Source organism: Hypanus sabinus, chromosome 18 (genome assembly GCF_030144855.1).
Source record: "Hypanus sabinus isolate sHypSab1 chromosome 18, sHypSab1.hap1, whole genome shotgun sequence".
Taxonomy (NCBI): Eukaryota; Metazoa; Chordata; class Chondrichthyes; order Myliobatiformes; family Dasyatidae; genus Hypanus; species Hypanus sabinus.
In genome coordinates, this window is record NC_082723.1 from 76,395,113 (window position 1) to 76,422,270 (window position 27,158).

General features: G+C 45.1%; 1 protein-coding gene across 1 annotated transcript in view; it reads left to right on the top strand.

The window, feature by feature from the left end:
• pi4kab (phosphatidylinositol 4-kinase, catalytic, alpha b) overlaps nucleotides 1-27,158 on the top strand; it is a 314,691-nt gene that overhangs the window by 89,278 nt on the left and 198,255 nt on the right. Inside the window, exons 16-17 of the mRNA XM_059943702.1 lie at nucleotides 6,907-7,090; nucleotides 21,038-21,141. Of these exons, the coding sequence (XP_059799685.1) occupies nucleotides 6,907-7,090; nucleotides 21,038-21,141 (288 nt within the window). The remainder of the gene's footprint in view (nucleotides 1-6,906; nucleotides 7,091-21,037; nucleotides 21,142-27,158) is intronic.

Sequence of the window (27,158 nt, forward strand, 5' to 3'; positions counted from 1 at the left end):
TGCCACTATCAAATGCTGTAATGGTTCCAATCCTTGCCATCTTTGTTATGTTAATTAAGCCCTGTTCTCCCCTTATTTTCTTTTTTGACTCGTGTCCTTTTTGCTAGCGCCACGAGCGCACTCTGTCTAGATGTGTGTGTGTTGCTCCTTTTTATCTCCTTTCTGGGGCAGGCAGACCCTCAGTTCCTGGGGGTCAGCACCGGCTGTGGTTTTGGCTGGACGTGCTCTGACTGTGTCCCTTGGTCTCCTGATGTTCCCGACCCCGGCTGTGCTCCTGCTTCCTTTCAGGCTCACGGCCTCGCACTGCCTCCTTCTTCGGCTCCTTGGCTCGTTCCTTGCGCTCTTCTTCCGAGTGTCATTATCAATTAAAACACAGCATTCTGATATGATGTAGGTTCATTAACCTCGTCGCCAATTTGTTGTGTATGTGGCCTAGTTATACAACAATGCTATTAATAAAAACACTGGCGACTGGAGCTAAGGTTCATGGTTCTTTACTGGCAGAAACCGAACCTGGCACACACATTCAGATCAATATGCGCCTTACGAGGAGGCTCATGGGGCCTGCAAAGAGAAGGCTGACGAGAGCTTTCTGGGAAGATTGTCTGTGCACCTGGTGTTTCGAGCTGCTTTTGAGGAAGTGCGTGGCTGCATTGGGTCAGATACCGAATTTAGACAAGAGACTGTGTGGTTCACCCAGTCGAAGCCAATGTGATGGGGACCCCCAAATTTCCCAGAGTGCCTGAGGGTGAGGCTCTCTTAGTGGACGTCCTGGAAGACCACTAGGGGGAGTTGAGATTTCCTGCTGGAGTACTGGTGAGGCCTGAACTGCAGAAGCCCTCGGTTGTACAGGCGAGCAGGATGGCAGTGATTGTCAGGAACACTGTGAAGAGAGAGGTCACCTTCAAGTGAGGGGATGCCCGTTGCACAACTGTTCCTGGTGATGGTAATGACTAGTGTCCCTCTGAGACAAGCCAGAGAGAAACTACTGAAAAAAGGGGGAAAGTTGATCACTGAACCATTCAATCTCGGGGACTCACCAGTTCCTGCGGGTTGAAAGAGGAGGTTGATAGAGAAGATGTTGAAGCTGGAAGGTGTCTTTTCCGCTGATGAGTTTGATGTGGGTTATTCCAAGAGCATGTGTCACACTTTCTGGGTGACCAAGGACACCCCATTTAAAGAGAGGTCGTGGAGACTGGCCCCTGCAGAGGTGGAAACCGTTCGGCAGCATTTATGTAGGTTGAAAGAAGCTGGGATCATCACCGCGTCCTATGCATCCCCAGTAGTGATGGCCCGAAAGAAGAATGGGAAGGTACGTATGTGTGTGGACTACAGGACTCTGAACAGGCGCACTATCGCTGACCAGTATACAGTTCCAAGAATCAAAGGTGCGCTGGCCTGTCTGAGCGGTGTGAAGTGGTTCAGTGTGCTGGACTCGAGGAGTGCATATTACCAGATCTCCATGAGTAAGGCCGACATAGAAGACGGCATTTATATATCCCCTTGGGATTCTTCCAGTTCGAAAGAATACCCCGGGCGTATTGGGAGCCCCTGTAACTTTCCAGTGGGTCATGGAGAAGATGGTGGGGATATGAACTTGCTTGAAGTATTGGTATATCTGGATGACTTCATAGTGTTTGGTTCCAGCTTGGAAAAACATGAAGCGAGGCTAGTGAAGGTGCTGGGCCACCTGAAAGCTGAAGGGTTAAAGCATTCCCTGGACAAGTGCCAGTTCTGTAAAAAGTCTATTAGCTCTGTTGGGCACATAGTCTCACGGGATGGAGTAGTTACAGCTCCAGCTAAGATAGACGCGGTGACCACTTCGCCAAGACCCCAGACTGTGAGTGCTTTGTGCTCTTCCTTGGGTTCCGTGGTTACTATCGGAGGTTAGTGAAGGGCCATGCAAAAGTGAGTCACCCATTGAATCAGCTGTGCAGTTACCCTCCCTTGGGGAAGAAAGGACAGGAGAGTGGAGAGTATCTTAGCCCATTGGAGCCCTTTGGACCGAGGTGGGATACAAAATGTGAAGAGGCCTTTCAGTCACTGAAGGAGCTGTTGACCCAGGTGCCGGTGCTGGATTTGCGGACCCCCAATTACCATATGTACTGCACATGGACGCCAGCCAAGAGGGCTTGGAGTGCGTCTTGTATCAGGATCAGGGCTCTGCGTTCAGGCACATTGCGTTTGTCAGCCGGATTCTGTTGCCCTCCGAGAAAAATTATCCCACGCACAAGTTGGAATTTCTGGCGTTGAGTGGGCGGTGGTGGATAAGCTGAGTGACTGCCTCTAAGGGGCCAAGTTTGATGGCTAAACTAGATAGCATAGGCCGTCAGTGGTTGGCGGTGTTGTCAGCCTATGATTTCAGCCTGAAGTACTGGCCGATGCTTTGTCCTGATGGGCACACGAGGGACTGGACAGAGACGAGGAGTGGGAGAGCGTTCCTGCCCGGGGATGAAGGCATGTGTCAGTTTGCCATCACCGTGAACACAGAGGGAAAGGTGGGGCAGGATCAAGCAGTAGGTCAATTAGGAGTTTCTGATGACGCCATCCCCCAAGTTTACTGTAACCTGTCTGTTCTGAAGACAAATCAGCTACTGGGATTGAGTCTCGGGAAGTGGCAGCTGCTCAGTGAGATGATCCGGGTAACGGTACCATCTGGTCAGCGGTCGGAAAGAGAAACATGAGAAGGCGAAACACATGTCGGTGCGTCCATTATTGAGAAAATGGCCTAGTTGGAGTTGCGGAGCCAAATCTTATACTGGCTCACATCACCCCCAAACTGACCTTGGCATTGCCAGCTGGATCTGCCAGAGAAGGGTCGGAGGATTGTGTTGAAGTCACTTCACGATGATTCTGGACATTTGGGGGTGGAGAAGACCTATGGATTGCTCAGAGACCAGTTTTACTGGCCCGGAATGAAGTCGGAGGTCGAAGAATACTGCAAGTCGTGCATTCAATGCATACGGCAGAAGTCACTGCCTACGCAGGCAGCTTCCTTGTCCCACTTGCAGAGTGTGGTGCCCCTGGACCTGGTGTGTATGGTCAATAGAACCTAATGCCAGCAACATGGTGAATGGCTTAGTCGTCACGGACCACTACACCAGATATGCACAGGCCTTTTTTACCAAGAACCAGAGGGCGTCTACGGTGGCCAAAGTGTTATAGGAGAAATATTTCATTTGTTATGGCCTTCCCAGGCAAATACATAGTGATCAGGGACGGGATTTCGAGAGCAGACTCATCCGTGAGTTACTGGGCATGTTTGGAGTTGAGAAGTCGAGGACCACGTCTTATCATCCACAGGGTGATCCCCAGCCCAACAGGTTTAATTGAACCTTGCTAGACATGCTCAGGACCCTGGAGATCAGCAAGAAGAGCAGGTGGAGTCAACATATTGGACATCTGGTTCACAGTTACATCTGTACTCAAAATGAAGCTACTGGGTACTCGCCATCTTATCTGATGTTTGGGCATGAGGCAAGGTTGCCCATTGACCTTTGTTTTGGGACTGACGAGGGTGACTTACCACCAAAGACTTATCTGAGGTTTGTGTCTGATGAGAAGAGAGCTGAAAAGGGCTTATGAATTAGCTGGGGTGGTGGTTGCCAAGCAGAATTAAGGTAATAAGAGGAGGTATGATCAAAGGGTGAGTTTTTCCCAACTCCTGCCAGGAGACTGGGTCCTCATAAGGAACTTGGGGCTACGTGGGAAACATAAGTTGGCGGACTGCTGGGCGGCTAAGCCCTATGTGGTGGAGAGTCAAGTGCCAAATCTACCAGTTTTCCGGCTGAAACCAGAGGATGGGAATGGACCTGACAAGATTCTCCATCGGAATCATTTGGTGCCCCTGGGACAAGAGGTGCAGGTAGACCCAAAGCCCGACTTGGAGCCTACACCTAGTAAGAAGACTGGGGAAACGCGGGGCAACTGCAGTGCCCACAGCAGGAGAGGTTAGGCTGGCCCCTACCCCTGAGAGGGATATTGATTTGGAGGATGAGGACGTGGATGTGTGGTATATGCTGCCTTTTGCTAACTCCCCATTGATTGAGGAAGAGACTTCCAGCCCTTCTCCTGCTGAATCAGGTGAAGTGGGGGGGGGGGGAGGGGGAGGGGCTATCTGTGGACAGTCTGTGTTGCAAGGGATGAAGCAGGGCTCGACCATGGGACAGAGGGTCCTGGTTGCAGGTGGGCACGAGTGATAGGTCGGGGGAGGCTTCGCCAGGTAGACCGGAAGTATCTCCATTAGTGTCTGAACCTGAAGAGTTAGGTGAGGGGGTGTAGAGGTCTCAGACAATTAGGAGACCACTAAATAGGCTATCCTATGTAGCACCGGGGAAACAGACTGTGACCCCTTCCGTTTTGGGGAGCTAAGGAGCCTTTTACACCTGGATTGGACTTTGTGTTTTGCCAGAAGAGTTGGTGAATTATCTCAACGTCATGAGGACATGACTAAATTTGGTGGGGGGAGAGTGTAATGAGCTGTGAGGTTTCACTGCTAATGTAATGTTTCATTGCTAAGATAATGGTTTCTCTGTAACAGCAATGACTAGAGATAATGGGGGCTTTGGAATGTGAGCTAGCAAATGAGAGGCACGTTGTTCTTTCTTGTGGGTTTGGGAGCAGGGATTTCGCAGTCTTTTGTCGGTGAGAGATGAAGAGAGAGGATGCGAATGCAAAGAGTTGGTAGACTGGTGGACGGAGTGGACTTGGAGTGGGGGTTTGATGGTTAGTGACGCTCAGAGGTTGACAAGGAATGAATGGACGAATCCGTGAGCTTCAACATCCACATTACTCTGTTTCATTAAAATGGGCCCTTTTTCTTTTTTTTTCATTACTAACCCTATAGTCAGTTTAAGATTTATAAAGTTCATTCATTTAATTGCATATGATGTACTGTCTGATATTTTGCGGTTTGGATTTATATGTGGGCAACACACCATGCTGCATCCACGCAAACAAGATTTCTCAGTTTGGCTGGGCCTGAGGCTGTCTTCCCTAGACAAATGCATGCTGGCCGAACCTGAGGGTTGTACATATGTATGTATATATACACAAGGAAAAATTAATATAATGATTAAATAGTTAAATAAGTAATGCAAAGACAGAAATAAAAATTAGTGAAGTAATATTCATTGGTACAATACCATTGAATGGCAGAGAGGAAGAAGCTGTTCCTGAATGTGAACCTTCAGGCTTCTGTACCTCCTTCCTGACGTAACAATGAGAAGGCAGCATGTCCTGGGTGATGGGAGTCGTTGTTGATGGAGGCCGCCTTCCTGATGCTCTGCTCTTGAAGATGTCTTAGATACTATGGAGGATGGTACTTATGTTGAAGCTGACTAATTTTACAACACTCTGCAACTTACTTTGATCTTGTACCATAGAGTGATGCAGCCAGTCAAAATACTCTTCATGCTACAGTATATCTGTAGACGATTCCTGGTGTTTTAGTGACAAACCAAATCTCTTCAAACTCCTAATGAAGTATAGCCGCTGTCTTGCCTTCTTTATGGCTGCATCGATATGTTGCGACCAGCTGTTCCTGTTCTTAGCGTTACTTTATGCACATACAGTCAGTCCATGTATATAAGCTAATTTTGAGTACGTATATTTGTTGTGTTCTTTATACTTATTATCCATCTTTACGCTGCCCGGATCTGAAGTAACAATCATTTTGTTCTCCTTTACACTCGTGACAATAAACAATCTTGAATCTTCAAAGTTCTAAAGTAAATTTTATTACCAAAGTACATATGTGACAGTAATCAACCCTGAGATTCATTTGCCTGTGGGCATACACAGCAAGTCTTTAGAATAGTAACTATAGCAGGATCAATGAAAGATCAACTAGAGTGCAAAAGACAACAAACTGTGCAAATGCAAATATAAGTAAATAACGAGAACATGAGATAATGAGATAAAGAATCCTTAAAGTGAGATCATTGGCTGTGGGAACATTTCAATGATGGGGTAAGGGAACTTCAGTGTAGTTATCCCATTTTATTCAAGATCCTGATGGTTGAGGGTAGTAACTGTTCTTGAACCTGGTAGTGTGAGTCCTGAGACTCTTGTACCTTCTACCAATTGGCTGCAGTGAGAAAAGTGCATGTCCTGGGTGGTGGGGATTCCTGATGATGGATGCTGCTTTCCTGTGACAGCGTTTCATGTAGATGTGCTCAGTGGTGGGAGGGCTTTACCCATGATGGACTGGGCCAAATCCGCTACTTTTTATAGGATTTACCATTCAAGGGTACTGGGCAAGTCTTGAAACATTTGGTGAAGCAGTGCAGTGATCAGGCTTTTACTGGAATTGAAATACTGTACACTGATTTTACAAATTGCTTCATCCACTGTTCGATTACAGGATTGTTTAAACCTTTGTCCTACATGCTGCCTCTTGTGTTTGGTCCTTTGTTATCTAGTGGAATTTCATGGTAAATAGCTGTTTATTAAATTCTTGTTGGAGTTAATTGGAATGTTATTTCTTTAGCTCCTGATGCAATGTTCTGGATTTAATTTCAATGCCTTATCTGATGCCTGAGTTCATTTGCCTGCCAGAATGAGATTGTACACAGCTGTATTTTTTTCTCTCAGTAGATTTTTATCTTGTGATCTTTTTTTTCTGAACTGGTATCTAGAATTAATCATGATTGAAATCAGGCCAGAAAAATATTGCCTTGTGCAAGGGGCTCTAGTTTCTGTTGATGTGCAAGACCTGCTCTGCAATTTATGGCATTCCTTACATCTTTATTTGCTTTAAAGGATTTTGGTTTTAAATGAATTGTAATTTGAGCATGATGAATGCATTATTTTGAGATTCGAAGAATTACACTAAATTTGCACTCTGACGGAATTTTGAGACCAGTTGCGTTTCTTGTAGATTCATTTTCTGCTTTCTTCTTCCAGGGACGCCCACCTAATTCCTGATCACACGATCCGCTCCCTTGGCCACATTGCTGTGGCTCTGAGAGACACCCCAAAGGTGATGGAACCAATCCTGCAAATCCTCCAGCAGAAGTTCTGTCAGCCTCCATCTCAGCTGGATGTCCTTATCATTGATCAGCTGGGCTGCATGGTCATCACCGGCAACGTAAGTGAAATGGTGCAGTTGGTCATGGTGCTTTGTACTTTAGCACAGCTGCTTGTGGTCTAAGTTAGTCAAGTCAAGTCGTCATTTCGACCGTAACTGATGTAACATAGTAAAAATGAGACAATGTTTTTCAGGACCATGGTGTTACATGACACAGTACAAAAACTAGACTGAACTATATAAAAAAACAACACAGACAAAGCTACACTGGACTACAGACCTACACAGGACTGCATAAAGTGCACAAAAACAGTGCAGGCGTTACAATAAATAATGAACAGGACAATAGGGCAAGGTGTCAGTCCAGGCTCTGGGTATTAAGGAATCTGATAGCTTGGGGGAAGAAACTGTTACGTAGTATGGTCGTGAGAGTCCGATTGCTTTGGAGCCTTTTCCCAGACGGCAGGAGGGAGAAGAGATTGTATGAGGGGTGCCTGGGGTCCTTCATAATGCTGTAAACATCCGTGATGGCGGAAAGAGAGACCCCGATGATCTTTTCAGCTGACCTCACTATCCGCTGCAGGGTCTTGTAATCCGAGACGGTGCAATTTCCAAACCAGGCAGTGATGCAGCTGCTCAAGATGCTCTCAATACAACCCCTGTAGAATGTGATGAGGATTGGGGAGTGGGTGGGAGCTGGACTTCCCTCAACCTTCACAGAAAGTAGAGATGCTGCTGGGCTTTCTTTGCTATGGAGCTGGTGTTGAGGGACCAGGTGAGATTCTCCACCAGGTGAACACTAAGAAATTTGGTGCTCTTAACGATCTTTACCGAGGAGCCATTGATGTTCAGCCCTCCTGAAGTCAACAACCATCTCTTTTGTTTTGTTCACATTCAGAGACAGGTTGTTGACTCTGCACCAGTCCGTTAGCTGCTGCACCTCCGCTCTGTAAGCTGATTTGTTGTTCAAGCTGATGAGACCCACCATGGTCGTGTCATCAGCGAACTTGATGATATGGTTTGAGCTGTGTGCTGCAGCACAGTCGTGGGTCAGCAGAGTGAACAGCAGTGGACTGAGCACACAGCCCTGGGGGGGTCCCCATGCTCAGTGTGACGGTGTTGGAGATGCTGTCTTTGATCTAGACTGACTGAGGTCACCCAGTCAGGAAGTCTAGGATCCAGTTGCAGAGGGAGGTGTTCAGGCCCAGTAGGCTCAGCTTTCCAATCAGTTTCTGAGGGATGATTGTGTTGAATGCTGAAATGAAGTCTATGAACAGCATCCAAACATATGTGTCTTTTATGTCCAGGTGGGTTAGGGCCACGTGGAGGGTGGTGGCAATGGTGTCATCTATTGAGCAGTTGGGACGGTACGTAAACTGCAGGGGGTCCAGCGAGGGGGGCAGCAAGGTCTTGATATACCTCATGACGAGCCTCTCGAAACACTTCATGATGATGGATGTAAGTGCAACAGGACGGTAGACAGTTAGGCAAGACACTGAAGACTTCTTTGGCACGGGGACAATGGTGGCAGCCTTGAAGCACGTTGGAATGGTGGCGCTGCTCAGGGAGGTGTTGAAGATGTCAGTGAGAACATTTGCTAGCTGGTCTGCACATCCTCTTAGCACTCTACCAGGGATGTTGTCAGGTCCAGCAGCCTTCCGTGGGTTACCCTGCACAGGGTTCTTCTCACATTGGCCACGGTGTGACACAACACCTGGTCATTTGTAGGAGGGGTGGACTTCCTCGCCGCCACGTCATTTTCTGCCTCAAACCGGGCGTAGAAGTTATTCAGCGCATCTGGGAGGGAGGCATCAACTGCACAGTCTGATGATGTTGTCCTGTAATTGGTGATGTCCTGGATGCCTTTCCACATGCACTGTGTGACACCACTGTCCTGGAAGTAACTGTGGATTAGCTGGGCATGTGCATGCTTTGCTCCTCTGATGGCTCGGGACAGTTTGGCCCTTGCTGTTGTTAGAGCTGTCTTGTTGTCTGCTCTGAAGGCAGAGTTGCGGGTCCTCAGCAGCGCGCACACCTCAGTGGTCATCCATGGCATCTGGTTAGCGCGTATAGTGATGGTCTTGGACAGCGTAACATCATCAATGCACTTGATGATGTAGCTGGTCACTGATGCTGTGTACTCCTCTAAGCTGGTAGAGTCGCCATCGGTTGCAACCTCCCTGAACATGTGCCAGTTAGTGTGCTCAAAACAGTCTTGGAGAGCAGAGATGGCTCCTGCTGGCCATATAACCATATAACAATTACAGCACAGAAACAGGCCATCTCGGCCCTTCTAGTCCGTGTCGAACGCTTACTCTCACCTAGTCCCACTGACCCTCACTCAGCCCATAACCCTCCATTCCTTTCCTGTCCATATACCTATCCAATTTTACTTTAAATGACAATACCGAACCTGCCTTTACCACTTCCACTGAAAGCTCGTTCCACACAGCTACCACTCTCTGAGTAAAGAATTTCCCCCTCGTGTTACCCTTAAACTTTTGCCCCCTAACTCTCAACTCATGTCCTCTTGTTGAATCTCCCCTACTCTCAATGGAAAAAACCTATCCACATCAACTCTATCTATCCCCCTCATAATTTTAAATACCCCTATCAAGTCTCCCCTCAACCTTCTGTGCTCCAAAGAATAAAGACCTAACTTGTTCAATCTTTCCCTATAACTTAGGTGCTGAAACCCAGGTAACATTCTCGTAAATCTTCTCTGTACTTTCTGTATTTTGTTGACATCTTTCCTATAATTCAGTGACCAGAACTGTACACAATACTCCAAATTCGGCCTTACCAATTCCTTGTACAATTTTAACATTACATCCCAACTCCTATACTCAATGCTCTGATTTATAAAGGCCAACATACCACAAGCTTTCTTCACCACCCTATCCACATGAGATTCCACCTTTACGGAACTATGCACCGTTATTCCTAGATAACTCTGTTCTGCTGCATTCTTCAATGCCCTACCATTTACCATGTATGTCCTATTTGGATTGTTCCTACCAAAATGTAGCACCTCATACTCATCAGCATTAAACTCCATCTGCCATCGTTCAGCCCACTCTTCTAACTGGCCTAAATCTCTCTGCAAACTTTGAAAACCTCTTCATTATCCACAACGCCACCTACCTTAGTATCATCTGCATACTCACTAATCCAATTTACCACCCCATCATTCAGATCATTAATGTATATGACAAACAACATTGGACCCAGTACAGATCCCTGAGGCACACCACCAGTCACCAGCCTCCAACCTGACAAACAGTTAATCTGGCATCTCTCATCCAGCCACTGTTGGGCCAGGTTTTCACTGGCTTCTGAACTGGTCTGGAGCGCCTGACGAGCGGTCTGTATGCTGGAATTAGCATAACAGAGATGTGGTCTGAGTAACCAAGGTGGAGGGGCGGGGCTCTGCGGTACGCGTCGGGGATGTTTGTGTAAACCAGGTCCAACACATTCTCCCCCCTCGTTGTAAGGTCCACATTCTGATGGAATTTGGGGAGCACTGACTTAAGGTCCGTGTGATTAAAATCACCGGCGACAATTAACAGTCCATCAGGGTGTGTGTTCTGCAGTTCGCTAATAGCCCCGAACAGTTCACAGAGCGCCTCCTCAGCATTAGCCCTGGGGGGAATGTAGACATCGAATATAAGGACAGAGGTGAATACCCGTGGCAAATAAAATGGTCTGCATCGAACTGCCACAAACTCCACTAGCGATGAGCAGTGTCTGGAAACCAGCACAGAGTTCTTACACCATTCCGTGGTGATTTAAATACACACAACACCACCACGTGTCTTACCGGAGGGAGTTGCGTCCCTGTCCGCACGAAACAAGGCGAGCCTGTCCAGTTGAATGGCGGCGTCCAAAATTCCATCAGTTAGCCACATCTCTGTGAAGACAAACGCGGAGCAAACTCTGTACTCCCGCCGAGTATTTCGTTGGCGTCGGATGTAGTCCATTTTATTTTCCAGGGAGCAGGCATTTGAGAGCAGATTGGACAGGAAAGCTGGCCGGCTAGGGTTTGCTTTACGCCTGGCACGGACCCCGGCCCGCTTGCCTCGCTTTCGCTTCCTCGCACATCTCTTACGACGTCTCCATTTCCGGCTGCCAGCATCAGGCGAGTCCGAGGAATGTAGGCCCATTCCCCTCAGCAAGCCGAGGCCGCGTAATTCAGCCAGCAGATCTTTGTGAAGGTTTGTTTTTGGGCGATCTCTGTATTGTAGTAGTATCTGGTGATGGTAGACAGCTGCTCTGTTATCCATGTGCCCTAATCGAAAATTGTGTATCAAACTTAAATTAGAAAATTAAATTAAAGTAACACCAGGTCTCAAAGGCGGCTGCTGCTGTGCCGCACTGCCCCTTGGGATATGAGTTAGGTAATGACATGAAGTGTTTTTCAAAATAAGTTAGACGACATAATCTAAGCATAAATTATGTATTTATAGTTATTGTGTTTTTTTGTGTACAGCATTGGATCTGGAGTAACAATTATTTAGTTATTCTTTACACTAGTGTACTAGAAAGTACATTAAACCATCTTGAGTCTTAATCTTGAGGACGTCAATCACCACTCTCTCGTGTCCCTCCACCTCCACTTTTTCCCAGGGTCAACCCTCCTCTCCTATCAGACTCCTTCGGACTTTCACTTCCTGCACCTATCAACTCCCAGCTTCTTACTTCATCAGCCACCTATCATCCGTCAGCTTGTTCTCCTTCCCTTCCTCCCATCACCTTATTCTGGCTTTTTTCCCCTTTCTGATGAAGGGTTGTGACCTGAAATATCAACTCTTTATTCCTCAGCATAGATGCTGCCTGACCTGTTGAGTTCCTCCAGCATTCTGTATGTGTTGCTCTGGATTTCCAGCATCTGCAGAATCTCTGCTGTCTCTTGCCATTGTCTTATTGAGATCTAATGCACCACATAAAGCATTAAAATTAATCTGGAACATTACATCACAATCCAAAGAAATCTTCTCATCATCTCTACCAAGAACTTAGTAGACAACTATTTATTGTGAGATTTCCAACATTATCAATGCGGAGTAGATCCCATCAGACAGAGTTGTACCCTTCGACCTTAACTGCTCCATGGCCACCAAGATGTCCATATCCCTCTAAATTGTTCTTGGCCAACAAGATGCTCTGATCCTTCTAAATCGTTGCTGTCCAACTGGGCCATAGCCACCAAGGATCAAAATCAGAATCAGGTTTATTATCGCCGGCATGTAATGTGAAATTTGTTAACTTAACAGCAGCAGTTCAATGCAATACATAATGTAGAAGAATAAAAAACAAAATAAAAGAGCAGTAATTAATTAATTAATTACAGTACACTGTACAAATACTGAATAGATTAAAAGCCCTGCAAAAAAAATAATATATATTTAAAAAGTGAGTTAGTGTCAAGGTATTCAAAGTCCATCTAGGAATCGAATGTCGGAGGAGAAGAAGCTGTCCCTGAATTGCGGAGTATGCAGCTTCAGGCTTCTGCATATCTTACCACTGTTATCTTACCAGTAACAGTGAGGAAAGTGCATGCCCTGGGTGCTGGAGGTCCTTAATAATGGACACTGCCTTTCTGAGACACCGCTCCTTGAAGATGTCCTGGGCACTTTGTAGGCTAGTATCCAAGATGGTGCTGACTAAATTTACAACTCTCTGCAGTTGCTTTCAGTCCTGTGCAGTAGCCCCCCCTCCCCCCCATACCAGATGGTGATGCAGCCTGTCAAAATGCTCTCCATGGTACATCTATATAAGTTACCAAATCACTTCAAACTCCAAATGAAGTATAGCTGCTGTCCTGCCTTCTTTATAACTGCATCAATATGTTGGGACCAAGTTAGATCCTCAGAGATCTTGACACCCAGGAATTTGGAACTGCTCACTCTCTCCACTCTGACCCCTCTGTAAGGATTGGTATGTGCTCCTTTGTCTTACCCTTCCGGAAGTCCGCAATCAGCTCTTTCGTCTTACTGATGTTGAATGCCAGATTGTTGCTGTGACACTACTCCACTAGTTGGCATATCCCACTCCTGTATGCCCTCTCGTCACCACCTAAGTCTTTACCATGCCGATATCCCTCTAATTTGTTCCTATCTATCTATCTGTCCATTTGGACCATGGCCAGCAAAATGCCCCTATCCCTCTAAATTGTTGCTATCCACGTACCTGTCCAACTAGTTCTTGGCCAGCAAGATGTCCTTAGCCCTGTGAATCGTTCCTGTCCATATACCTGTCCAACTGGTCCATGATCACTAATCACAAACAGGGGAACATCTGCAGATGCTGGAAATCCAAGCAACACACACAAAATGCTAGAGGAACTCAGCAGGCCAGACAGCATCTATGGAAAAGAGTACAGTTGGCATTTTGGGCCATGACCCTTTGGCAGGAATGGAGAGAAAAAGCTGAGGAAGGTCAGGAGAGGGGAGAGAGAGACACATAAGGTGATAGGAGGGGGAGGGATGAAGTAAACAGTTGGAAAGTTGATTGGTGAAAGAATACAGGGCTGGGGATGGGAGAGTCTGATAGAAGAGGACAGAAGGCCATGGAAGAAAGAAAAGGGGGAAGAGCATCAGAGGGAGGTGATGGGTGTGCAAGGAGATAAGATGAGAGAGGGAAAAGGGGGTGGGGAATGGTGGGGAGGGAAGTTCGAGAAATTGATATTTATGCCATCAGGCTACCCAAATGGAATGTAAGGTGTTCCTCCGATCCTAAGTGTGGCCTCATCATGGCAGTGGAGGAGGCCATGGATAGACATACTGGAATGGGAAAGGGAGGTGCAATTAAAATGGGTAGCCGTGGCCACCAAGATGCCCATATCTCTCCAAATTGTTCCTATCCATGTACCTGTCCAAGGGCACCAATATTCCCCATCCCTCTCAATCAGCGTTTCTTAACCAGGGTTCTGCACGAGATTCTGCTTAAAAAATAAACATTGTTTTTTGAACTTTGCGCAACACATGATGCTAGTGCTCACAGTGGTGGGCAGTGACCGAGTAGCAATCTTGTTAGAGGTCTATCAGCCCACTATGGCAGTGCTCAGTAGGACCATGTTTAATTGCTTGAGTCTATTCTCAGTTTTTGACGTGAGATACGGGATTCTGTTGATAATTGATGAGTGCTGTATTGCACAGAGGGGATGATGGGAGGCTGATAGTTGGTGTGCAACCTCTCACACTCTACATAAGCGTGGTACACTGACCCTACCTGGCTACAGAATGGACAGGTGTACAGGTTGTCAATGAACCTACTTAAAGACCTGTTGCACGGTACTGCCCTATGCAACACCTTCCACCCCAGGTCTCCAATCTACAGGGGTAGGACCCCTGCAGATCGCCAAGGCAACTCCAGTCGGCAGATGAAGGCAAGGAAGTGAAGGATGTTCAAGAACAGCCATACAGAAACACTTCGGAGCATCACGGAAGGGCATGGTGGGCATCCCTGCAAGACAGCTCACATTGTGTGGGACCTTCTCCCTCCTGGTATCTGAGGCCTGGGTCCGATGAGCATTTCTGGCCCATCAGGTGGTGGTGCAGCTGGAACCCCTCTACTTCCCCAAGCCCCCTCGACACCCTTCATGATAGGATGGGGACCAGTCCCTTTTGTGCCTAGTGTACCATCTTCCACCAGCGCAGGAGCACCGTGTCTGGATGAGGTTAGACCCCATACCCTCAACAGCTCTCGGTAAAAGCAAGGCATTTCCCTCAAAGCAGCAAGGCTGGTGCTGTCCACTGGAAGTCGCATGTTCTGAAGGCAGTGTCCCTGGCGGAGAAAGTACGTTACCTGCGCATGCCATCTTGGAGGAATGTCATTGTACAGGTATCTTTGCCAGGTCCTGAGGCAGAGAGCCACCAGCTGCGTGTGCACACACACCAATGACTGACCACCCTCTGCAATCAAAAGACTGAGGACCACAACAGAGACCCAATGCCTCCTGTTGACCCAGAAGAAATCCATCAGCCTCTTCTGGATCCTGGAGCCAAAAGCAAAGAATGGTAAAGCAATCTTTACAATGAAAGCTCCTATCAGTGAGTTTTACCTGGACTGGTAACAAGTTGTCCTGTTCTATTGGCCTAGTCTGTAGCAAACAACTTACAAATGTAGCAGTGGCTCCAGCAAAACTGAGGACACTTAATTACAAATCACAGCCATATGACACATAAAAGGGCTGATTATTTTAAATGACTATTGAAATCTCAAAACAAACAGATTAAAGCTTTTGAAAATAAAGTCACAGTCAGTAAAAGGACTCATGAAGCAAGTTATTTAGTAGCTGAAAGACCAGTTCACTCAAGAATGTTTAAAAAAAAAGAGTTCTCAACAGGGTATTTGAACTGAAAGGTGAATTGCAGGAGTACTTTCAGGAGAAAAGTAGGCCAGATTTTGCATATTGCTTTGAAGAATCTAGCTTACTGAACAGCCATTTTTCATCATATGAACCAGTTGAATAAGTCTTTGCAAGGCCCTGGCGAAAATGTTTTGACTTCAAGTGACAAGAATCTTGGATTTAAAAGGAAACGGAATCTTTGGAAAAATCATACTGCAAAAGGAAATCTCGAAGTGTTTCCACTGCTGCTTGGACTTGAGAGAGAGTAAGGATATCAGAAAGTCTCGGGTCTTAATGGAAACCATCTGAAAGAATTGCAGAACAATATCGAACAGTATTTTTCCTGGTTGAGGGACCTTTTTTCTAAATCTTCTGCTCAGCCTGAGAACTTGACTTTGAGAGAAGAGGAAGAACTTTGTGAACTGCACTCTGACCTTACACTCAAGATGAGATTTACTGACCTGCCCCTGGGACAAATTCTGAATTTCTGTGAAAGGAAATCATAAGAAAACAATGAATATTTTGCTGCAGTTTTTAACTTATTTCAAGTGTGAGTAAGCTTTTTCTTGTTTAACAAGCATCAAGAACAAGGGTAGACATCACCTCACTTCAGTTGAAAGTGAAATCTAGGTGAAATCTGTGTGAAAGGGTGCTGTAAATCATTCCTGTCCAACTGGTCCATGGGCACCAAGATGTTCCTAGCCCTCTAAATTGTTCCTATCCATGTATCTGTCCAGCTGGCTTTTAAAACTCTTTATTGTACATGCTTCAAAGACTTTCTGTGCATATATGTACCACCCTCTGTTTATTTTTAAAGAGTTGCCCTTCTTCAATTTCTCATTTGATTTCACCGCTCAAGTTCTTAAACTATCTTCCCTCTCACCTTAAACCTATACCCTCTAGTTCTTGGTTCCCCCAACGTTGGGGGCAAAATAACTGAGTCCATTCACTCTGTCTGTGGCTGTTATGTATATAAGATCACCTCTCTGTCTCCTGAACTCCAAGAGCAAAATTTCTCACCTCTCCAACCTCTCCCTATCACTCAGTCTTTAATTCTGGCAATGTAATTGTCAATCTTGTCTGCAGTCTTTCCATTTTATCTACCTTTTCCCTTTAGCACAGTGATGAAAACTGAATACAACAAGTGCAGCATCACCAGTGGCTTCTTTAGCCAGAGAGTGGTGAATCATGTCATTGGGGATATTTAAAGTGGGGGTTGATAGGTTCTTGATTAGTAAGGGTGTCAAAAGTTATGCGCAGAATGCAGGAGAATGGCTTTGAGAGGGATAATAAATCATTTGTGATAGAATGGCGGAGAGAACTCGATGGGCCAAGTGATCTAATTCTGCTGCTTTATCTTATACCCTGTTAGCTAGATGCTAAACCATCAGGATATCTGAATGGTTGGATAGTAGATCATTGACATTTCACTGTGGGTGAATGAGGCTGCATTCAACATCTTTTATTTCCATTTGCCTTACCCTTTTTAGATTATTAGAAGCCATGTCATAAAGTATCATTCACCATCATTTCTCTTTTCAGAGATGCTGCCTAACTTGTTGAGTATTTTTAGCATTATGCTTTCATCACTTTCTCTTAAGTTGCGTGGGTGCCTTGCCCACTGACGCTCTGGCGCACATAGCCTTAATTGCCGTACAGCTGGAATTTTCTTTTATATAATGTTAATATAATGTTGAAATTATGTTAAAGTACAAAGTAGATTTATTATCAAAGTACATATATGTCACCATATACCACACTGTAATTGCAACACTGTTACAAATTATAACAATAAACAGAATGGAAGTCGGCAGCAGTAGCATATCTCAGGTATGGCAAGTGCCCTGGGCGCCACTTGAAGGGGGCCACCACTGAGCAGTTTCTATTGAAGTCAGACAAGCCATCTTTGGATAGTGAAAAAAGAATTTTCTTCAGATGTATGATCTGTCTTTGATTATCATGGGTGAGAAGCACTAGGATGGCTTTATTTCAGAGCATTGTGTAAGAAAACCGTGAAATGTTTCTTCACGAAGAAGAAGGAAAGTGGAGCTGAAGGACAGAAGAGATGAAAGTTGGAGGTGGAGGAAGCCAAGAAGTTAAGCAAGTTCTTCATGCCCTTCTTTGAAAAGCCCGGAACAAGTAGTTCGACTCGTTCCACGGAGTCGCCTGCACCTGCTACAAGTTTATTAGAATTCGAAGGTGAATCAAGTACAAATGTGTCACAAGCCGAGGAGGAAGTCAAGTCAGATAAACCTGAGTATGATGAGATTAAGAGTGAGGCTGCCACAAAGAACGTGGTCATGACAGGAGGTGAAGGCGATGGTGGTGGTGTTGAGCTTATTGATGAGATTTTACCTGACAAGATTGAACCTGACGACACTGAACCCAATGAATTGGATAGTGTCAAAGAGCCTTAAACTGTCATATCAGAAGTGATTGAACAGCATGACATTGGACTTCTGAAGTTCAGCAAGGATGCTCAAAAAGCAATTTTGCCTGACACGTTGAGAACAGAAATAATAAAGCTGGGTTCAAAGTATTTCCAGAACAGTGAGGGGCCAAATAACCGCTCAATGAACAAAACTTGGTTCAAGAGGAAATTGGGAAATGGTCATGGTGAGGAAGTGACTCACTCATGGCTGCTCTATTCCCCTTCTAATAGGTCTGCATTTTGTATCTGTTGTCATCTCTATTCCCGGTCAGTCCATCAATCCTCATTGGAGCAGGAAAGTGGATTCAACCAGTGGAAAGTATTTGAAAGGATTAGTGTTCATGAAAATGCCAAGAATCATTGGGAATGCTTCACACAGTGGAAAGAAATGGAAAGTTAGCTGGAAACAGGAGTTATTAAACGCAGTATTTCAGTCACAGATTGAGAAGGAAAAGCAGAAGTGGCATGATATCTTGACGAGAATCCCTCACTGTGTAAAATTCCTTGCGACTCAGAACCTGGCTTTGCGAAGACACCTCCCCCCCCCCAACCCCCCGGGAGTCACTTTAGCTAGATGATGACTCCAATGTGGGAAATATTCTTGGCTTATTAAAACTACTGGCCTTCTTTGACCCTGTCATAAAAGAACAACGCACTCATTTGGAAAGTCACCCTGGATCCACGTCTTTCACTGGGTGTCCAGAATGAATTTATCCACATGTTCACCAGAATTTACTGAGAAGCATTCGTAAAGCCAAGTACTATGGTCTCATGTTTGACTCGACTCCTGATCAGGCACACCATGAGCAGATGTCAGAAGTAGTGAGGTACGTGGAAGTTGATTTTGAGAGGAAAACAGTCCGTGTAACAGAGTCCTTCCTTGGTTTTATCCAGATAAGCCAGAAGGATGCTGAGAGTTTGAAGACATCCTGAAACAGCTAGAGAAGGACGAAATGGAGCTACAGATTGTTGGTCACAGTGCTATGACAATGCTACTGTGATGGCTGGACACAGAAGTGGTGTTCATCAAATAATAATTAAGAAAAAACTGGCAGGATTTGTGAATTGTGACAATCACTCACTCAACTTGGTAGATGCACATGCAGCTAAGCAGGATACAATGATGGTCACGTTTTTTGGAACCATTGAAGCTGTCTATGTGTTTTTCTCACGTTCAACACAGCGCTGGGAAAAACTCAAAAACGCCATGCCTGTGGTTGTTAAGTCGGAGTCTGAAACCAGGTGGAATGCAAGGACAGAAGCAGTGAAGCCCGTTAACAAGTACCTTGAGGATATACTTCAAGTTTTCCAGGACATGATAGACAATGAAAACGAGACCAGTGAAACAAGATGTGACGCAAGGCAGCTGTACAACTGCTTGTTGAGTTGCGATTTTCTGATTTTGCTAGAATTTTGGGACAAAATACTCATTCGCATTGACTGTATTCAGAAGAAGTTACAGGATCCTAGCATGAACTTCCACAATGCTGCCCTGGATTTGAAAGCCCTCCAAGATCATTTTTATGATGAAAGAGAAGTGTTGGTCAGTGAGTTACTCAAAGATGGAGTAAGGCTCTGTCAAGAATGGAATATTGAAGTTGAAAGACATCAGAGACGAAAGAAATTAATGGCTAATGAGAACTCGAGAGACGCTGGGTTAACAGCTAAGGAGGAATTGGAAAGAGTCATGAAGAGAACAATCGACTGTCTTCACAGAGAAATGGACGAAAGGTTTGCATGACACTGACACCAAGTTTGGGTTCCTTCTTGGTGTTGAGGGACTGTGTTATGATGCCGACAGTAATGACCTGAAGAAGAATGTGAAGATTTGGGTGAATTGTACAGCTCTGATATTGATGGACAGCAGCTATATGAAGAAATTCTGGATTGCAGAATGTTGCTATCAAGGTGGTCAATGTGAAAATATCAAGACCTGAAGAGCCTCTTGAATTTATTGTTCAGTAAGGAGATGAGAGCTTCTTCCCCAATCTTTGCATTGCTATTCAGATAATGCTAACCATCGCAGTTTCCATCGCCAGCTGTGAGAGATCATTCAGCAAGTTAAAACTAAACTTTCATATTTGAGAGCCTCCATGGGTCAAGGCAGACTCTGTGATCTTGCTCCGCTGAGTGTAGAAAGAGAAAAAACTGAAAAAACTGACTTTGATCACATCATAGACCAATTTGCATCAGTGAAAGCAAGGAAGGTGCAGTTATAATTTCATGTAGTGCCATAATTTAATTAAAAGATTAACGAGCTTGACTTGTATTTTTGAGCTGATATTATGGTAAAGTTATCTAAAAGACGAGTGTCAGATGTTTGGACGGGCACAATTTCAGTACTTGCCATAGGCGCTATTTTCTGTAGATACGCCCCTGGTCGGTAGCTCATTGTTAATAAAATACTGGCTTGCTGGACATCAATGCCATAATATACGTTTTACAATAAGAAATATTGTATACACTTTTCAAGCTGTGCAAAATTTTCCTGCTCAGAGCAATGATTGGCTCATATAACTGTAAGAAAGAAAATTAGAGGAAACACTGGTTTTAATATGACTTTATTTTCACTTTAACTTCAGGCAGAAGACCCTTTTTTCCATATGATAGGCTGGCGAAGTACCCGAGCAGTGCAATTTGCACATAAGTTACAGGCATTGGAGAGGGTTCAAAGGAGCTTCACTAAAATGATTCTGGGATTGAAAGGCTTAAATGAGGAACATTTGATTGCTCTGGGCTTGTACTGGCTGGAATCCAAAAGAATGAGGGCCTTTCAGGGCCAAATGTTGAAAGGCCTTGATAAAGTGGATGTGGAGAGGATGTTTCCTATGGTGGAAGAGTCTAGACCAGAGGGCACAGCCTCAAAATAGAGGGACATCCATTTAGAATGGAGATGAGGAGAAATTTCTTTTGTGGTGAATCTTGGAATTTGTTACCACAGGCTGCAGTGAAGGCCAAGTCAATGGATAGATTGATAAATTTTTGATTCATCAGGGCATGAAGGGTTATGGGCTCAAAGGGAAATGGATCAGTCATGATGAAATGGTGGAGCAGACTCAATGGGCCAAATGGCCTAATTTTGCTCCTATATCTTACAGCTTTATAAAAGTTGGGAAAATGCCCACTGGTTGGCTGTTTGCCTATCCCACTTCTGATTTTGGAAACTTAAGTGCCAATATATATTTCAGTGTGTTGAGGTGGACTGATCAACTCCTATGTTTTACAGCAATATATTTACCAAGAAGTGTGGAACCTCTTTCAGCAAATCAGTGTGAAAGCCAGTTCTGTTGTTTACTCGGCAACTAAAGACCACAAAGACCATGGCTACAGGTAAGCTCTGAATTCTTGCTGCATTTCATGTGTACAACCTGTTCTTTTTGTCTTTCCATTTGGGTTGATCTATTCATGTTCAAACAAAATCCATGCAAAGAAGCAATGTAGCTTATTAGATCCACACAGAATGCCTGCAGAACCCAGCAGGTCAGGCAGCATCATGTCCTGATGAAGGGTCTTGATCAGAAACATTGACTATCCATGTCTATTCCTATGTCATTGACTATTCCTTTCCATGGAGGCTGCCTTACCTGCCTTGTTCTTCCAACATTTTTGTGTGTGTGTTTTACTCTGGATTTCCAGCATCTTCACATTCTTTTGTGTTTTTATTTTTTGATCTATGAGCCTTTTCGTTTAGGCATTTTGCATTCCTTGGCAAATGTCAGTGGATGGCTTTCTTTTGTTGAGAACATTTTTGAACCGAGGCCTTTCAAATCACCATTATCGTTCTCAAAAATAATTGGCAAATCCTGTCCTATGCTCCACATCTCCATACGTCCCTCCCCTCTGGTGAGTGCTTGTATTCCAAACCACCCCCAACCTTGGAGTATCGTGCCTCCTTGGGGTTGACCACCCTCTCTCACCTGACTGAGACTGCAGGTCAGCTTAGGAGACAACTAGAGAAACTACATCAAGGCAAGGCTGCTGGCCTATCAGCCCCAGGGTACCAAAGGCCTGTACAAGCCAGCTGTCTGGTATTTTGCAGCACCTTTACATTCTGAGTCTGAGCCAGGAGAGCTACCTGCTATGAAAGACTTCCTGCTTGGTTTCTGAATCCAAGAAGGCGCCTCCATCTGGATTTGATGACTACAAGACCAATTGCCCACACATCTCATGTGATGTAGGTGCCGGAGAGGCTGGTCCTGACTTACCTTGGACCACAGGCAAGATCTTCATTGGACCCTCTACATTTTGCTTACCAACCTCATGTGGGAGTGGATGATGCCATCACCTACCTGTTGCATTGAGTTCACTCTCACCTGGATGATGGTGGTGGCCTTATGAGAATCACATTCAGTATAATCCAGCCACTTCTGAGCGAGAAGTTGCAAAGGATGGGTGTAGACAAATTCACTATCTTCTGGATTACAGAAAATCTTTCCTACCAAATGCAATAAGCATATACAAAAGTTCATCTCTGTGCGACAGGAGAACAATATTCTCTGCTTTATTATTTCGTACATTATTATTGCATATTACTGTACACTGTTACTTATTGTGTATATTATTGTCAATTAAGTCTGCACACTGCTAAGTGTGTTTTTAAATGTAATGAAAGAATTTCTTACTTGGGATCAATAAAATAATATTATTACTGAAGGATGTTACTTGGTTCATTGTGTCTTGTAATACTTTCTGGAGCAAACTTTTCAGTTAGTTCAGCTTCCTTCTGGTTCAAAGTTCAAAATACATATATGTCACTATTTTCAGATACAAAGCAACACAATAGCTGCAGATTACAGCCATAGTAGTTCAGAGGAAGTATTTCTAGAAGTTTTGTGAGCTGCTACAAAACATCGCTCTGTGTGTTGCCAGCGCCATCTTGAAGAAGCACTTTCCCTGAGTTGATATATTTACCCAATTTCCTTTTGAAAATTACTCGAATCTGCTTCACCATCTATTGTAATGCAGTCCAGTCATTAAAAATATCCTACTAAGCCTTTTTTGAAACAAAATAGTGCTTTTTTTTAATAAGATGTGTGTTGTTCAGGTGAGGTGACAAAATGGTGGTCACCCTATTCCTTGAACAGTACAATCTGAGTTGTAAATGCTGCAGGAAAAATATTCCAAAGTTCAAAGTAAATTTATTATTAAAGTACATATATGTCACCATATACTAACACTGAGATTCATTTTCTTGTGGGCATACTCAATAAATCCAGAATAGAATAATAACCACAATAGAAAGACTGAATTGATGCAAAAGACAACAAACTGTGCAAATACAAAAAGAAAGAAATTGTGAATAAATAAGCAATAAGTATTGACAACATGAACTGAAGAGTCCTTGAAAGTGAGTCCAATTGTTGTGGGAACATTTCAATGAGGGGATAAGTGAAATTGAGTGAATTTTTCCCCTTTGGTTTAAGAGCGTGATGGTTGAGGTGTAATAACTGTTCCTGATCCAGGTGGTGTGAGTCCTGAGTCTCCTATACCTTCTTCCTGATGGCAGCAGTGAGAAGAGAACATGACCTGGGAGGTGGGGGTCCCTGATGATGGATGCTGCTTTCCTGTGACAGCATTTCATGTCGATGTGCTCAATGATGGGGGAAAGCTTTATCCCTGATGGACTGAGCTTAAATCTGCTACCTTTTGTAGGACGTTCCAAGTCTGACTGTGGAACAATGGTGATCATAGAACATTACAGCACAGTACAGCTCATGATGTTGTGCAGACATCAGACTCTGAGATCAAATCCTCCCACATAGAAATTCATTTTCTATCACCCAAGTGCCTATCTAAGGGTTTCTTAAATGCTCCTAATGTACGCCATCACCGCTGATAGCATTTTCAAAGCACCCATCACTCTCTATCGAAAAAAAAAGTCTTGACATCTCCCATATACTTTCTTCCAATCACCTTAAAATTATGTCCCCTCATTAGTTATTTCTGCCCTGGGGAAAAAAAAGTCTAGCTATCTACTTGATCCATGCCTCTTACTGTCTGTGTATCAAGGCGCCTCTCATCATCCATTGCTCCAAAGAGAATAACTTGAGTTTACACATCCTATCCTCGTAAGGCATGCTCTTTAATCCGGGAAGTATACTGGTAAATCTTCTTTATACCCTCTCTAAAGTTTCCACATCCTTCCTGTAGTGAGGAGATCAGATCTGAGCATGATACTCCAAGTGTGGTCTAAGCAGAGATTTATAGAGCTACAATATCATCTCACAGCCTTGAATTTAATCCCCACTAATTAAGGCCAACACACCAGAATCAGAATCAGGTTTATTATCACCGGCATGTGTCTTGAAATTTGTTAACTTAGCCTTCTTGTGCCTTTGTAACTCTTAATCTTTTTCCTACTTATGTTGTTGGTACCAATATGTACTATGACTTCTGGTTGTTCATCCTCCCCCTTTAGAATGCTGTGGACCCAATCAGAGACACCTCTAACCTTGGCACCTGGGACGTAACATACCATCTCATGTTTCTTCCATGTCCACAAAATGTCCTGTTAGTTCCATTAACTATGACGACTGCACTCCTCTTCTCCCCCACTATTCCCTTCTGAGCCACAAAGCCTGACTACAGTGCCAGACACCCAGTCGCTACGGCTATCCCCTAGTACATTGTTCTTCCTTCCCCCCCCCCCCCTCAATAAGTCTCTAAAATGGTATAAACTTCCGTGGCAACTTTGTGGGATTTACAAAGATCCCGACAACACTGGGGTGCTTGTCTTTTGCACTGGTTGAGTCGGTCATTTAGTGCTGGTTTGTTCGAGGGTATGAGGGATGATGTTAGTGACCCTGCTGTAAGGACTACTTGAAATCCAGCTAAAAATTGCTGAAAGACCATCATTAAGGACCCCTATCACCCAGGTTATGTCTTGTTTTAATTGCTACTGGCAGGAAGGAGGTACAGGAGCCTGAAGACCCACACTCAATGATCCAGGAACAACTTCTTCCCCTCTGCTATATGATTTCTGAATGGACATTGAACCCATGAATACTACCTCACTACCTTTTTCTGCACTGCTTATTTAATTTAACTGTTACATGTATATATAGTTACTGTAATTCAAGTTTTTTTCTCTATTCTGTATTGCATTGGACTGCTGCCTCAAAGACAGCAAATTTCACAATATCTGCTGGTGATATTAAACCTGATTCTGAATTCCAAGTCACGAAAATACATTTTAATCCTTTATTACCAACCAACAATAAAATCCTTCAAATCTTCCGTAATTCACGTGAAAGTAATTGGATCAATTTCAAACAAAGACGAGTGAGGCCCATGAGGCGGCGCGGCACAGCAGCAGTGGCCTTTCAGACCTGGTGTTACTTTAATTTAATTTTCTAATCTAAGTTTGATACACAATTTTCGATTAGGGCACATGGATAACAGAGCGGCTGTCTACCGTTGCCAGATACTACTACAATACAGAGATCGCCCAAAAACAAACCTTCACAAAGATCTGTTGGCTGAATTATGCGACCTCGGCTTGCTGAGGGGAATGGGCCTACATTCCTCGGACTCGCCTAATGCTGGTAGCCGGAAATGGAGACGTCGTAAGAGATGTGCGAGGAAGCGAAAGCGAGGCAAGCGGGCCGGGGTCCGTGCCAGGCGTAAAGCAAACCCTAGCCGGCCAGCTTTCCTGTCCAATCTGCTCTCAAATGCCTGCTCCCTGGACAATAAAATGGACTACATCCGACGCCAACGAAATATTCGGCGGGAGTACAGAGTTTGCTTCGCGTTTGTCTTCACAGAGACGTGGCTCACTGATGGAATTTTGGACGCCGCCTTTCAACTGGACAGGCTCACCTTGTTTCGTGCGGACAGGGACGCAGCTCCCTCCGGTAAGACTCGCGGTGGTGTTGTGTGTATTTACATCAACACGGAATGGTGTAAGAACTCTGTGCTGGTTTCCAGACACTGCTCATCGCTAGTGGAGTTTGTGGCAGTTCGATGCAGACCATTTTATTTGCCACGGGTATTCACCTCTGTCCTTATATTTGGTGTCTACATTCCCCCAAGCACTAATGCTAAGGAGGCGCTCTGTGAACTGTACGGGGCTATTAGCGAACTGCAGAACACACACCCTGATGGACTGTTTATTGTCGCTGGTGATTTTAACCACGCGAACCTTAAGTCAGTGCTTCCCAAATTCCATCAGCATTGTGGACTTTGCAATGAGAGGGAGAACGTGTTGGACCCGGTTTACACAGACATCCCCGACGCATACTGGGCAGAGCCCCTCCCCCACCTCGGTTACTCAGACCACACCTCTGTTATACTAATCCCAGCATACAGACCGCTCGTCAGGCGCTCCAGACCAGTTCAGAAGCAGGTGAAAACCTGGCCAGCAGGAGCCATCTCTACGCTTCAAGACTGTTTTGAGCACACTAACTGGCACATGTTTGGGGAGGCTGCAAGCGATGGTGACTCTACCAACTTAGAGGAGTACACAGCATCAGTGACCAGCTACATCAGCAAGTGCATTGATGATGTTACTCTGTCCAAGACCATCACTATACACACTAACCAGAAGCCATAGATGACCGCGGAGGTGCGTGCACTGCTGAAGACCCACGACTCTGCCTTCACAGCAGGCGACAAGGCAGCTTTAACAACAGCAAGGGCCAAACTGTCCTGAGTTATCAGAGGGGCAAAGCGTGCACACGCCCAGCTAATCAGCAGCCACTTCCAGGACAGCGGCGACACACAGCCCATGTGGAAGGGCATCCAGGACATCACCAATTACAGGACAACATCACCTGACTGTGCAGGTGATGCCTCCCTCCCAGATGCGCTGAATAACTTCTACACCTGGTTTGAAGTGGAAAATGATGTAGCGGCGAGGAAGTCCACCCCTCCTACAAATGACCAGGTGTTGTGTCTCACCGTGGCCGATGTGAGAAGAACCCTGTGCAGGGTCAACCCACGGAAGGCTGCTGGACCAGACAACATTCCTGGTAGAGTGCTCAAAGGATGTGCAGACCAGCTAGTAGATGTTCTCACTGGCATCTTCAACATCTCCCTGAGCAACGCCACCGTTTCAACGTGCTTCAAGGCTGCCACCATCGACTCCATGCCAAAGAAGTCCTCAGTGTCCTGCCTAAATGACTACTGTCCTGTTGCACTTACATCTGTCATCATGAAGTGTTTCAAGAGGCTCATCACGAGGCATATAAAGACCCTGCTGCCCCCTCACTGGAGCCCCTGCAGTTTGTGTACCGTCCCAACCACTCAACAGATGCCGCCATTGCCACCACCCTTCACCTGGACAAAAAAGACACATACGTTCGGATGCTGTTCATAGACTTCAGTTTCAGCATTCAACACAATCATCC